At 44.0% G+C, this 13268-nt stretch overlaps 1 protein-coding gene across 2 annotated transcripts in view; it reads right to left on the reverse strand.

Annotated features, from left to right (window-relative positions):
* Positions 1–13268, reverse strand: part of zeb2b (zinc finger E-box binding homeobox 2b) — a 90644-nt gene that overhangs the window by 9352 nt on the left and 68024 nt on the right. For both annotated transcript variants that reach the window (XM_073462390.1, XM_073462389.1), the window contains exons 4-7: positions 8029–8097; positions 4907–5095; positions 3120–3334; positions 28–136 (exon numbers count right to left, since the gene is read on the reverse strand). In XM_073462390.1, coding sequence (XP_073318491.1) covers positions 28–136; positions 3120–3334; positions 4907–5095; positions 8029–8097 — 582 coding nt within the window. The remainder of the gene's footprint in view (positions 1–27; positions 137–3119; positions 3335–4906; positions 5096–8028; positions 8098–13268) is intronic.

Raw genomic sequence — 13268 nt, forward strand, 5'->3', positions numbered from 1 at the left:
GAGGCCAGCGTTCCTCCCGCTACTCACCGCTATGAATCCGGAGGTGTTCCTTCAGATGGTGCTTGTATTTGAAGGCCTTGCCACACTCGGTGCATTTGAACTTGCGGTTGCCGGCCGCTTGGTTGAGCAGTTGGTGCTGCGAGAGAGGGAGAGAAAGAGGGAGATTCACGTTGAAACAAATGCACAAACATCGTGGGGCTGAGAGTTCAGTAAATAATCACAATTGGACGGCGCGACAACAAGCAGCAAGCCAAGCGGCTCCCGTCGCCAACGAAGCATCTTGGCTTTCTACTCCCACCGCCGTTGAACGACTACAGGCAGCGGCGGCGATAACAGAGAGAATCACATACCTTTTAATTTCCTGGCTCCTCAGCCAAAGGAGGCATGCCTTTAGAATTTGGCAGCCCAGAAAATAGAATAAATGAAAAGAGTCTTTTTTTAGAGCGTTTCCCCTTCATTAGAAGCACCGATTTGATCTACTTTTCATTAATTTGGGCCTAATCAGTCTGAAAGGTATTCAGAATCATCTGTGAGCTCTTTCACCCTGCATACCTGCATTCATTTGAATCACACTTTGTACTTCTGAACAGTTTCAAATGTCTTAAAGTAATTAGGTCTTTTTTCTGAAACCTTGAACGTCTCTTTAATAATCTTAGGATACAGAACAGAGCGTATAGGCCCAGCCTTGATTCGCTGTTCAAAGGTAAACATCAGTTGCAATCCATCAAATTTGCAATTCAAACAAGGCCTGTTCTCTGAAAAGAAAGAAATCAAAATATAATACCCAGCGACAACAACAACACTGGGTGTGTAAACCTGGCTCGTCACTCTCGCAACAATTAATTCCAAGTGGGAGTTGAGGACGTTAAACGGTTGGTAAATAAAAAAAAAGGACACATTTTCTCCGAGCTCGCTGGGGGGAGAAAACACAGCGACTCCCTCCTCCCAGTTCAGCCTTGACAAATGCTGGGGTGTGTGCTGACTCTACCCACATTCCTGGGGAGACAGATGGTGGCGCGCAGGACACTGGGAGGACTGGGAGGAATTGTTCAAACAGCCCCAACCTTCAAAGATCAAGCAGGGAGAGTCGGGGGCCCCGCCAAGCGCCGGAGAGGGACCCCACCGCTCGTATGTTGCTGAGTTGCATAAACAAACAGCAACAGCTGCTTCAGTGCCTCCGCCCCCCACCTCCGCCGCCACCATCCCCTTACTTCCCCCTTGAGGACCCCTGCCCGGTAAAGTTTAGTCTCGCCACCACTGCTAATAAGGCACAATCGCTTGGCGCTCTTAATTGTGAATGGCACCGGCAAAATGCTCCATCTCTCCTTCATGGCTCGTTCTCGATGTGAACGGCACCACTGCTGGTTGTGGGCGGGGACCCGACTGGATGTTTGCATATGTATAACCTCTAATTAGTCATATTTCGGCTAATTGGTTAAGAGGAGGAGGAGTATTAAGGCTTGTAAACATACGAGACAGAACAGCAGAGCACATGTTTACCTATCAGGACATTATTCTTTATGTTAATCTGATTGCTCCTGAGTCCTCCTGAGTTAGTTGTTAATTGCCAGATTCACATGAATACATGCTCATTTTGATTTTCGTCTGAGAGGAAGTGATATATTTCACGCTCGCTGTTTATTCTTGAATAAACAGAAAAAGACTGAGGAGGCAAAGAAAAGAGAGAGCGCCACCTACAGAATATCAAGCGAGAAAAATCAAAAGAGTAAGACATCACCTCGATCTGATCCCGAGGATTACCACTTAAACAATTCAGCTAATTTACAAATCAAGATAGGCGGCTTTGTGGAAGGAGCCCGAGCGGCGCCTGAATAAGGAGTCTTTGGCCATTGACTCGACTCTGGAGGGGAGCAGCAGCAGCATTGTAATATGAGGATTGGGACAGCGGCTCACTCGGCCGGCCCATCTGCTCACGTTTACGCCCAGCTGGTAGATCAGGTGAAAGTGCTGGCTGCTGACATCTGATCAAATCAGCCACAGTCTGAGCCTGTCATTCTCGCTTCAGAGAGCACAACACAACACCCACGACCTGGGAACTGAACACCGCCGAGCATCAGGGTACATGATATCATCGAGTTTTGTTTTTTTTTTCTTTTACAAGGTGGCTCAAGTGGAGGAAGTTCATGAAGGAAAAAGATGTCAAGGAAGTGACATAAATTAAATCCTTCCTTTTTTAAAGCTAGTTCTGTATTGCAAACAAAAAAAAAAGAGTCCATCTTGATCACTTTTTGACCTTTTTTCCAATTAATTCTTACATTTCTAAAACCGACTGTGTACTTCTTCGCTTTAGGGCTTCTTAGCAGTGTATCTAAATCAGAAAAGCACACCCATTATATTTGAGAGATGAACTTGTGGTCTCTTTCAAAAAAAACAAATTCCTCACTCATAATCATCCTTTCGAAGCACAAACACAGACTCCATCTACTTTAAAATTTACTGCTCTAATTTTAGTTCACTGAGAAGTTATAATTATCCCCCAATGTGTGAAAACTCTGAAAGCGTGCAATTTTTTTTTTTTTCCTCGCCACGATCTATCTCGCCCGCCACATCTTCAACTTAAAGCTGACAAGCGAGTTAAACACCCGTGACTGCTGGATGTGTTTTCACCTCACAGGACTTTAAGGTGATTCATGCTAACTGCCAGCGGATTCACATTATATCTCAGACATATAGCATATAAATCGCTCGAGAAAAATTCAAGTATACACAGATGTTTATGCAGTGCATGAAATTAGAAGCGGGGGGAGGGTTTGATGGAGTACTGCGGGGCTCAGGCAGAAGAACATTAAAGGCCAGGAGTGAAGTGAAGTTAAGGAGCTGATAAAAATTTCCAAATTGGAAATTCACACAATCATTCGATCGTGAACACGAGACTGGAAAATCATATCAGGGAGGGCCATCAAAAAACCATTTAGGGCCTCAATTAAAGTTATTACCATTAAAGGATCTGCATCTTCAAAATGCCATGAAAAATTAATAATGATTGCCAATCAGAAAAAATGATCTCTCCTCTCGGAGGGATCAGAGCACATTAGAAATGAGATAGGGGGGACAGAAAGAGAGAGAAGAGAAGAAGAAAATGTTTAAATCCCTCTAACCTGATCCCTCGCAGGCTTGTGTGTGGCCATATGCCGCTCAAGCTGAGTGCGGTAAGCAAACGTGTAGTTGCACAGGGGGCAGGCGAAGTTCTCCTCGTTCTTCTCATGGCGGTACTTGATGTGCTCCTTCAGCGATGTCAAACGCTTGTAGCCCCGGTCGCAGTAGGGGCAGGTCAACAGTTGGGCGAAGGCATCTGGCGTTCCAGGTGGCAGGTCTGCACGGGAGACAGCGGGGAGGAGGAGGGGGAGGAGGGAGGGGAAGGCGGAGGAAGGGGAAGGGAAAGCGGGCCAAAAGGTCAGCGAATCAATGGCAGCTAACGGGCGGGCTGCCCAGGAGTGGTATGGGAGTTATCTCTGCAATCTGCTCCACATGAGAGCCACAGTGTCAGGCTGGCATCCGCTGCACTACGACCTCCTCCCGCACACACACACACACACACACACACACACACACACACACACACACACACACACACACACACACACACTCCTTGACACAGTAACAAACAGCCAACATGATACTGTATGTACACACATGCAAAAAAATCATAACTCACTGACACACACATAATTCCCCATACCTCCCTAATTGCTCTAAAGACTTTTTAATGCCGTTCCCGCTGACACGTTCATCACGTCTGCAGCATGAATCATGAGCTCATTCCAATTCAACCCCCCCCCCCAACACACATTTCTTTTTTCACCCTCCGGGGAGCTTCAGAGGTGCGCTATCTGATTTCAAGCCCCTGCCCAGCTGTTGCTTAAGACTGTAGGTAAACACCAAGGCATCCGGTGAATCTGTGGGACCAACAGCTGCCCGGTCGTGTCAGCGAGAAGAGCTGCTGCTCTGTCCAGACTCCTGTTCTTTATTTCTTTTTTTTCCAACCTTTGCTGGAGCAAAGGGAGGTTAGCTGAGCCAGCATGACTGTTACTGAAACTTTCAGGCCACAAGAGGAGGCCACATTTGTACTAAATCATAATCTGCTTAGAGCTTGTTTATTGTTTTAAAACTGTGAATACTACCGTCAAAAGAGTAACTTTAATTCTTTAATCAAATGCTTTAAAAGCAGATTGTGTAACCTTTTAAACAGGAATAATTTTAGTTTAATTATTAAGTATTAAAATGTGATGAGTCTCAATTCAACACATTAAGGGGTTTTGCTGCTACAGCCTTTCAAAGTCTGGTATCACCAGTAGCTTATGATGGCTAATGTTAGCTAACGTTAGCTAACTTTAGATAGATTTCTGAGTCAGTTTGCTAAATTTTCTGACTTTCTATTTCTCTACTATTGTTACACTACATATAACCATTCACCATTACCCTTTACTTGGCGACAGTGCTTCAGATTGTTGCATCGACACTGTTTAAAGCTAGCTAAAGCTAACAGCCAGGAAAAACCTGTCTTTAAAGTAAAATAAAGTCTGTAGTTTTTCTGATTTCCTGACTAAGATGAGGAAGTGTCTGATGAAAAAATATGTAAACATAAAATTTGCTACCTCAATGCTAATGTGTTAGCGCAATGCTAACCCTAATGTGTTCGTTGACATATTTCGGTTGGTGCTCATAAAGTTTAAGGGTTCAACACCCAGTCTTTGATCTTTAACCTCAAAGATATTTAGTGTCTTATCTTACAAAGAGTTATCGACTTCAACATCAAACCACAACAGCTGAATGTTTAGTGCCTTGCTCTTCCCTAACTTATCTTTGGTTTGTGAGTAAGTAGTTCGATCACAAGTCTCCCTCGACACCTTTGGCCCCTCCTATCAACCCCTGACAGGATTCCTACCGTTCTCCTCTGGTCCGGTGGCCTCCGGCGTGCCCAGGCGGGACAGCTCCTCTGGAGCCTCCGGGTAGATGATGGCGGTGTCGCCTCGCTGCAGGTACTCGGCGATGCTCACCACGTGACTGTCGCCGTCGTCCAGCTTCCGCTTGGCGAAGAAGTCCTCGAACTCTGAAGTGCAATCCACGCTCTTAACTGAAGGGGAGGAAGAGAGAGAGAGAGAGGGAGACGGTGAAGGAGGAGACCAACAGAGAAAGAGGGGGAGGAATAAATTGGATTCATTTCTTCCCCAGAGAAATGTCTTACAGGAGGATATTGGGAACATCTTGGTGGAAATGTGATGAGGACAGCCACCCTAAAACATTACAGCCGTGCTTTGGGGAGAATACATCTAAATTACTGGGTTTGCTTGTCACGCCATGCCGGCTAAAATAAGAATTGTAACCTAATCCGGCCAAAAGTCAGAGATAAACGCGCTACCATGAGCTGCTGAGGAACGACGTGTAAAACAACTTCACTGACTGAATTTACTCATGACGTGAAATCAGATTTCAAGTTTAAGGCCTGTGATATAAAAAAAGAAAGGAAAACACACTCATATATACATTCACAGATACACAAGCCCGGCTTAATCAGCAACAGAGCCACGTTTCTTTGTATCGACTTTCACATATAAGGTCAATCAAGAGACCGTGGCTTTTGTTGATTCTGTGTTGAACAGATTACCGAGGCCAAACCACAAACCAGTGCAAAAAAAAATAAAAAAAAGGGAAAGAGAAAGAGAGAGAGACATGCTTTGCCATAGCTGAGCAGAATGTATCTTAAGCCAGCCAAAGTGCTGAGGCCACACAATGCGTTTTCTCAAATTATTTCCCAGTCCCTTCTCTTCAGGGAAACTCTTAAGCTGCAGTGTGGAGATAGCTGCCTCCAAAAACAAACCGGAGCTAAAAAGAAATCAGCAGCCTTCATTAGTCAAGGGGATGGCCGACTTTCAAAACACACACACACATTCACACACACGCATTCACACACTGTTTACAACCTGAGGAAATTCTGGAGGCTGTTTGGCTACGTCGAACCGAAAAAAAGCGAGTGACGTCTCATCAGACTTCATCCCCTGTTAATTAGGCTTTTAGTCTGTGAGCCAAGGTGAGGTTTAAAGAGCGATTTGTTCGGCCGTGATGACTTTGCGGTCCAATTTGCGAAAGGTCAAGGTAGTAGATATTTGGTTGTCAAAAATGGCACCCAAATGTCATCGGTGCCAATGGATCACTTTTGAGTACCGTGATAGCATAATATACAGCATTCTCATTAGATGCTTCTTTTGAAGACGGCTAAGCTAATTGTGAGAGACTGAGTGTTGTGATAATGGTGGTTTTTTAAGCCGTTATTTAAGATCGACTGATGATTGACCAGGGTGCGGCTCGGTGCAATCAGTTTCTGGACCGCAACCTAAAAACCTTCAGGGTAATGTTTATTTTATGTTTTACTTTCAATCAACCCAACCTACCAATCTTCTGGACAAAAAAAAAAACGAGTGCTTATTCTTTCAGGATGAAAAATAGAAATGTAAAATGTTCCTTTAAAGGAGAAACAAATGACTTTCCTTCCAGCGGAGGAGGAAATCACCTGGATCAAAGTGTGCTTTGGCACCGGGACGTGATCAAACTGCTCATGTCTTTAAATGAAATCACATGTGATCCAGTGGTGGGGAGCTTCCACAGCGGTGCCACAGCATTGTTTCCCAAAAAGAAAAGAAAAAAAAAATGCTTTCTGCAAAGTCAAAATGGAAAAAAAAACATTTGCTGCATAACACAGAGAAAAATGTGAAGAAGAAAACACTCTGGAGGAGCAGAAAGTTAGATTAATTAAAGCTGAAAGGAGGGTTTTTGAGGGAAGGGCTGTGTGGCAGTCTGTGGGGTGAGTTTGGTTTACCATAACAGAGTCCGGGGCCAATTGTCGGGGTGGCCAGGATGATATCATGGAAGGGAGGGGTGTGTGGCTGCAGATCAGCGTCGGTGGCTTAATGAAAAATGGCAGGTAGGGATCGGTTCCACCAGGAGTCGGCAACGGGACACAAACACACTAAGACTCACTTAGCTAACCAAAACCGGCCAACGTGTAATCAAAGGTCCTAAAATTTAGAATCACTTCAGCTGCTATAAACATACAGGGATTTGTCTTGGAGTCAGCGGGAGAAGATTTAATTAGAGCTATGTAATTGTTTGTTGTTGTTTTTTTTTGAAGAAGTGGTTGGCAACTTGGGGCCACAAAATAAACTGAATCACGAGATGATTAATTATGAACTTGCACAAAGTAGCAGTTAGGTTAGCTGCAGCACCGACTTTCAGGATCACACAGCTTTTTCATCCTCAGGCTCAGTCTTCACCTTCGACAGTGATCTTTGCACATTTTGTAAACAGTATATACTGTAAACAAACCAACGTACCTGACGTACCTGATTTTAGGAGCTCAGCTGACATTAGGTCGCTATTGCTCTTTACTCTCAGTGCTTGCAAGAGCTGCCAAAATCAAAATATTGTTTTTATCATTTTGCTTATCACCTCAGTAGCGAGGTCAACTAGCCTAGCTGGCTATGAGCAACATTTGACTAGCTAACAATGCTAACAGTGATCAAAGACAACAAAATGATCAAAATGCTACAAAAAATAAAAAAAAAATGAAGTAACTAACTTAAGAATGAAAAAGCAGTGTTATTACTAAGATTGGAGGTGAAGGTAGCTGAGCATTAGCCCCTTTAAAATGAATTTGGATGCAAAGTATTTAAAGATTTACTGCTCTGACTATTTTTAAGGTTTTTGTTAAATTTCTTTAAGGTTTCTGAAAGACAAGAGTCTTATAAATTCATGTATTACACATTTTTATCTATCCATTGCACTAACAATCCCAAAAGGAAAAAAAAATTGGATTAGCAACAAACTGGAAAACTTAGGCAACCTGTGACGAGAGGTTGCAAGTAGACATTGCTTCGTCTGTAGGGCTCTTGAGCCAAAAAGATTGGGACAGACTGTTTTAAAGCATGTTGCAATGTAGGTTAAAGGGACAGAAACTCAAGCACACTGCGAGCAACACACACAAAAAAACAAACACATCATGAGTCAACTCACCTGTACCGTTTCCAACTGCCTGCAAAGTGGCATCAGGCCCCAGGGTGTCAAAATCATCCTTTATTTCATCTGCACAGAAACATAGGAGAAGAAAAAGAGGGGGTGAGGGGGGGAGAGAGAGGGAGAGGAGGGGGTGAGTACCTCAATGTACCATCCAAACCAACAAACGCTGACAATGAGGCCTCTAAGAAGAAGGTATGGAGAAAGCAATAAAGGCACTGCTGTGCATCGCAGCGCGCCGCGGCTTTGTTCGGCATGCTTAATGAATGCTATCATCGGGGCCAGACAGTGACTTATTTACCTTTAACATGACAACAAGCGGCGGGGGAGGCGAAGAAAGCTTCAATCGCCAAACAGAGCGATTAAATACAACACGGAGCACATCCACCTGAGCAATCATAGAGCTCCAGCCAACACGCAGGCTGAGCTTATTACTCCCTGGCTGTGACGCTGCTGCAATCCTCTGCATGCAGGATCACGCTTGTTGTTTTTTTTATTTTTTTTTTATCATATGTCATTTGCTGGATGCTTTTATCCGACGCTGCTCGGAGTATTGTGGAGCGCACAGGTTTTTTTGATTTGCCACACAGCCCCCTAGCAGAGAGTTAGTGCCTCGCTACTAAAAAGAATACAAGCCTTAACCACAAATTAAGAGTTCTGGTTGCAGAAACATTACTGAGGGGCAGAAATAACCTCATTGGTTGGGGTAAACCTCAGGTGGGTGGGGACAAAGAAATACTGTTCTTTGGTACAGTATGTTAAAACGAAGCCCAGTGATAACATTTAAACAGTAGGCAGCTTTACTCCAAAGCCTTATGCTCGTACGAACACGTAATAAGATGGAAATTCTTGTTTGAACTGTCGTGGCTCTGCAGCGGTGTTTAAAACCGCCCAGAACATCACTCAGTGATATCAGAGAGGTGAGGTGTCTGCACAGAGCCCAAAGGATATGAAAAGACAAAAACCACCCTGCCACCGCCTGCCGAAAGATACAGAAGTATCCGCTGCTGTACCATCAGACAGCAGCTTCACTCCTCAGGCTGAGACTAACCCTAACCCATCCTTCACACTGTACTTTAATCTCTGGTTTCACCCGCTGAGATTTATATCAGCCAATCAGGTGTAAGAACTCTGCCTCAGAGAAATGTTTGAATAACTAACCCTCCAGGAGCATTGGTTCAAACAGAACCGGTTCTTACTGCCCATCAGGATAATGGCCCCTGGTCTGTGCAGACGGGCAGATATAGTCCTGGCACAGGTGAGGCGGCTGTAAATAACCGGTGGATTGACAGGCTCATAAACAAACCCCCTTCTGACAAATTAATCCCACCACGGTCGACGGGAGGACACCGACTGGACAATCAGCTTAAGGAGTCCCCGGTCCCTCCTTCCTGCCTCGTCGGTAAAAATTAAATCAAGGTGCTTCCGAGAACACGGGGGCTTTGTGTTTTTGAAAAAAATGAACAAAAAAACCTGCATTGTGTGCCTCGCACGCATCTGTTCTTGCTCTGCTGCTCCTGCAAGGACGTTACAAGCGTTGCATTGTGAAGATTTGTGTGTTTTTTTGCCAGTCCACAGCAGGATCTGATGCATCTGACTCTCCCATGGCTATTAAACCAGGATGAGCGCCTACATTAGAGAAACCTGGCTGCGATATTACAGGAAAGGTGGTGGGTGTATTGTTGATAATAAAGCTATCCTGGTTACATTTTTTTTTAGCTGAAAACAATGGGCTTAATAGTTGTGGAATGCTTTGTAAGGCAGGGTTTGCTTGAAATTAAAGATTTGTCTTCTGCGGTGAGATGATAAATACCTCTGTCAATGCCTTCAGAGAATAATGACAGAGTCCTCTGGATGCGTATGTCCTAGTTTAACTTTCCCCCTCGCTAGGATTTCTTTTCCCCCCTCTCCTGTACATTTGATTGCACGTCTGCTAGACAGCATCAAAACCACAACTGCAGCATGAGAATAAATGGGTTTTAAACAACATAAATTAAGCTATGACAAAACAAAACACTCCACCGCAGATTAAAATATACCCACAAGGATCAGATATCAGCATGTATGAAAACCTCCCCCCCTTGCTTTTTGCACCGAACACAGTCAAAACTCCCTCACATTTCTGTGTCCTCGTAGGCACCGTGTTTGCTTTGGGTAATCAAATTTGGCTGCATAGTTTTGGTCTGACGCAAGGGGATGACCGGTGGGATTTACTGGCCCTCCACTCTTCCCCTATTTACCTTGGAAAACTTTTGTTATCTGTGGTCTGAAAGGGAGGGACGGCTGCTTCCAGTAGGAGGTAGGCTAATACCACGAACACCTCACTGCTACGGCCTCTGGCACACATACATGCAGAAATCCATGCCAGGCTTGAGCTACATTCAAATGGGACAAAGTGTCATTGTGGTGACTTGCGGTGCCCGGTGAGAAGAGGAACTCATGTTGCTCCTTTATACACAGATTTAACAAGACACGACCGATTTCATGTTAAAAAACGAGGCAGAAAAAGACGGATTTGATTTCTTCTGGAGTCGTTAATGCCACAAATGTGTGCCTATTTTTGGTAGTGGAAAGCATTTTGGATCAAACTGTCCACTAACTGTGTTGTTTCAGTAGTAAATCACAGAAGACCTGAGGCGGTAAGGTACACACCTCCTTGAAGAGCGATGTTGAGGTTTTGAGACCCAGGAGGAGTCCAGAATACCTTTGCCCGACCATAATTCCACCTATTTTCATAGCAGCTCTGATGCTGTTTATTTTGAAAACATTCCTATTTTTATGGCCGGTCACCACAGTCGCTTTAAAGTTCTGCCTCAGGCCTCATTTATCCCGAGTCTGTCTAGCGTGCACACAATAGCTTCAGAGCTACTCCGTTCGATTCAAACAGGGTTTTTTTTTATAAGCTGATGCCATCCCCTGATATTTTTGGACTGAAGTTGTCAATAGCAGATATTTTCGTGACAGCGTTCCATCTATTCAGATTTGAGCGTTTTCCAGCCAAAGAACACAGTGTTTTCCATCCTGAATTGTATTCTTGGCAGGGTGGAGAAGCATCTGAAACACTGCACTTATTGAAAAAACACAGGAAACTCCTGGACGCGCTAGGTGTTTAAACGACAAATTAATAACCCCCAAACTTGATAAATGTGCAAAGAAAACAAGAACCACTGTTTTATCAAAAACAGAAGGCCAAATTTGGCAGAAAAATGTCACAAAACAGAACATTTCTCTCTCTTCGGCGAACACGAGAGAAAAAAGTGGGATTCTTAACGTGTGTGATTGCTGCAATGTTAAGTCAGAAATCCTCCTGACGCCCCGGAGAGGAGTTTAAAAAGGGCAAAGGGAGAACGCAGGTGATTTATTTGAAAATGTCTGTCAGTGATAATGATGTCATGCTTTCCAGCACATCGCGTCCAGCCTCGCTGTGGGATGAAGGAATGTCAAGGACAACGCCAGACACAAGACTCTGATTGTGCCCTGGAATCAGAAGAGGCCCGACGATAAAACTTTTTTTTTTTTCATTTTCTTTCTTTCTTTCTTACATGCATGTCTCAGAAAATCACCCCGGCTGTGTTTTCTGTGTGCTTTTAAAGCACAGGAACGAGTCCTCCGAGCGTCTTTTTTTGTGACATTTGTTCACACTTTCCCTGCAATCCCCTACGATCGCTTTGCATTCGCACGTACTTCCAAGACCTGTGTTCAAAACTCTTGATAAGGGAGTGACGACCAAATCAGTCCGAGGAGGAAGGAGGGGAGTTTGAGGGGGGGTGGGGGTGCGAACTTATCTCAGTCCTAAGTTATGTGCTGAGGTATCACTGTAGACACTTAGGCACCGAGGAGAAAAAAACAAAAAAAAAACAGGCTGGGAAACACAGCACCCGCAAGATTGGGAAAGAGACTCCCAAACGCTCTAATGAACTTGACTTGCTCTCCGAAATATGTCAGACACTTTATCACACGAGAAGCATATTATCTGGGAATTGCAACATAGTTGAATTACAGACATTATGGCACCGCAGGTCTTTATCAAATAAACAATTACCGTATGCAACGACAGCTTGTTTATCCTTTATCTTGATTTATTTACCAAACTGTCTTTTCTCCCTCTCCCCTCCCCTTAAGGAGCCAATATGAGCTGTTATTTAGGAGAAGCGGGTGTTGATACCCACTAAGTTTTTTTTTTTTTTTCACCCCCTAATAAATGTGCAATTTTCCCCCATATTAAAATTTAAGACTGCTGAATGTTCCTCCGTTTTTCGGCACTGTGCACAGCTAGTTCATTAGCAGAAATGAATAGCGAAAGCCCAGCTCATTTAAATTGGCTGTCTTACATGACTTCTCGCCATACTCTGTTCCTGTCACATGCTTCCAAGAATCATTGACTCTTATTATACATGTAAATGGCTATCATAAAAATAAAAATTTCATTTAAGATTGTTAATGACTTTTTTGCAGCAGTCTGGCTTCCTTTAATGATTATACCCTGCCCCCTAATTAAAAGTATTTATCTTTCAAGCATCCGTGACTGGGGGCCCCCGCGATCGGAGTTGCTCAACAAAAGACGATAAGTCAGTCAAGTTTGGGGAAGGCATCACCTGCCTGGGATTAAGCAGCCTGCTGGGGGAGGAGGTTTGAGCCGGCATCAGTCACTGCTGGAGGTTGATGAAATAAACACTGATACAGTTTGAGTAAAAAAGTAACCGGCAGAATGAAACATTGACTCATTTCGACCACATTCTCCTCCTCCCTTTTCTTTTTCATTTTCTGCAGCTCGCCTGCTTTTTTTTTTTTTTTTCCTTGTGAGGTTTTATACATTACTGTAAATATTTTTTGTTGTTTGGCTCAGAGCGGGACTTTTCTCTAAGCGTGAACCAAATGGTCTCCGTCGCTCACAAAGAAACTGTTTATCGTGTCTGTCTGCTGAGGGAGCATCATCGGGGCTCCAGCGTCAGACCTGGCTCAAGCAGTGTTTGCGAGACGCTTCGTGGGGTTTGTTTAAGTCTACTCGGGCACCAGATGGGTGGGGTTTACGGCATAAGACGATACTACAAGTGGCAGGATGTGCACACATTCCCTATAAAGTATCTTAAAGTCAGCTTAGGGGTAGTGTTTTTGATTGACAGCTCACCTGAACCCCCACATCTGGTAATACTGATAGAGCAACAGCTGTTTTTTTTATGTATGTCTTGTGCCAGATGTGTGTAAAATATGGGAAAATAAGGTTATTTGGACACTTAATC

This window comes from Pagrus major, chromosome 24 (assembly GCF_040436345.1).
Source record: "Pagrus major chromosome 24, Pma_NU_1.0".
NCBI classification, from domain to species: domain Eukaryota; kingdom Metazoa; phylum Chordata; class Actinopteri; order Spariformes; family Sparidae; genus Pagrus; species Pagrus major.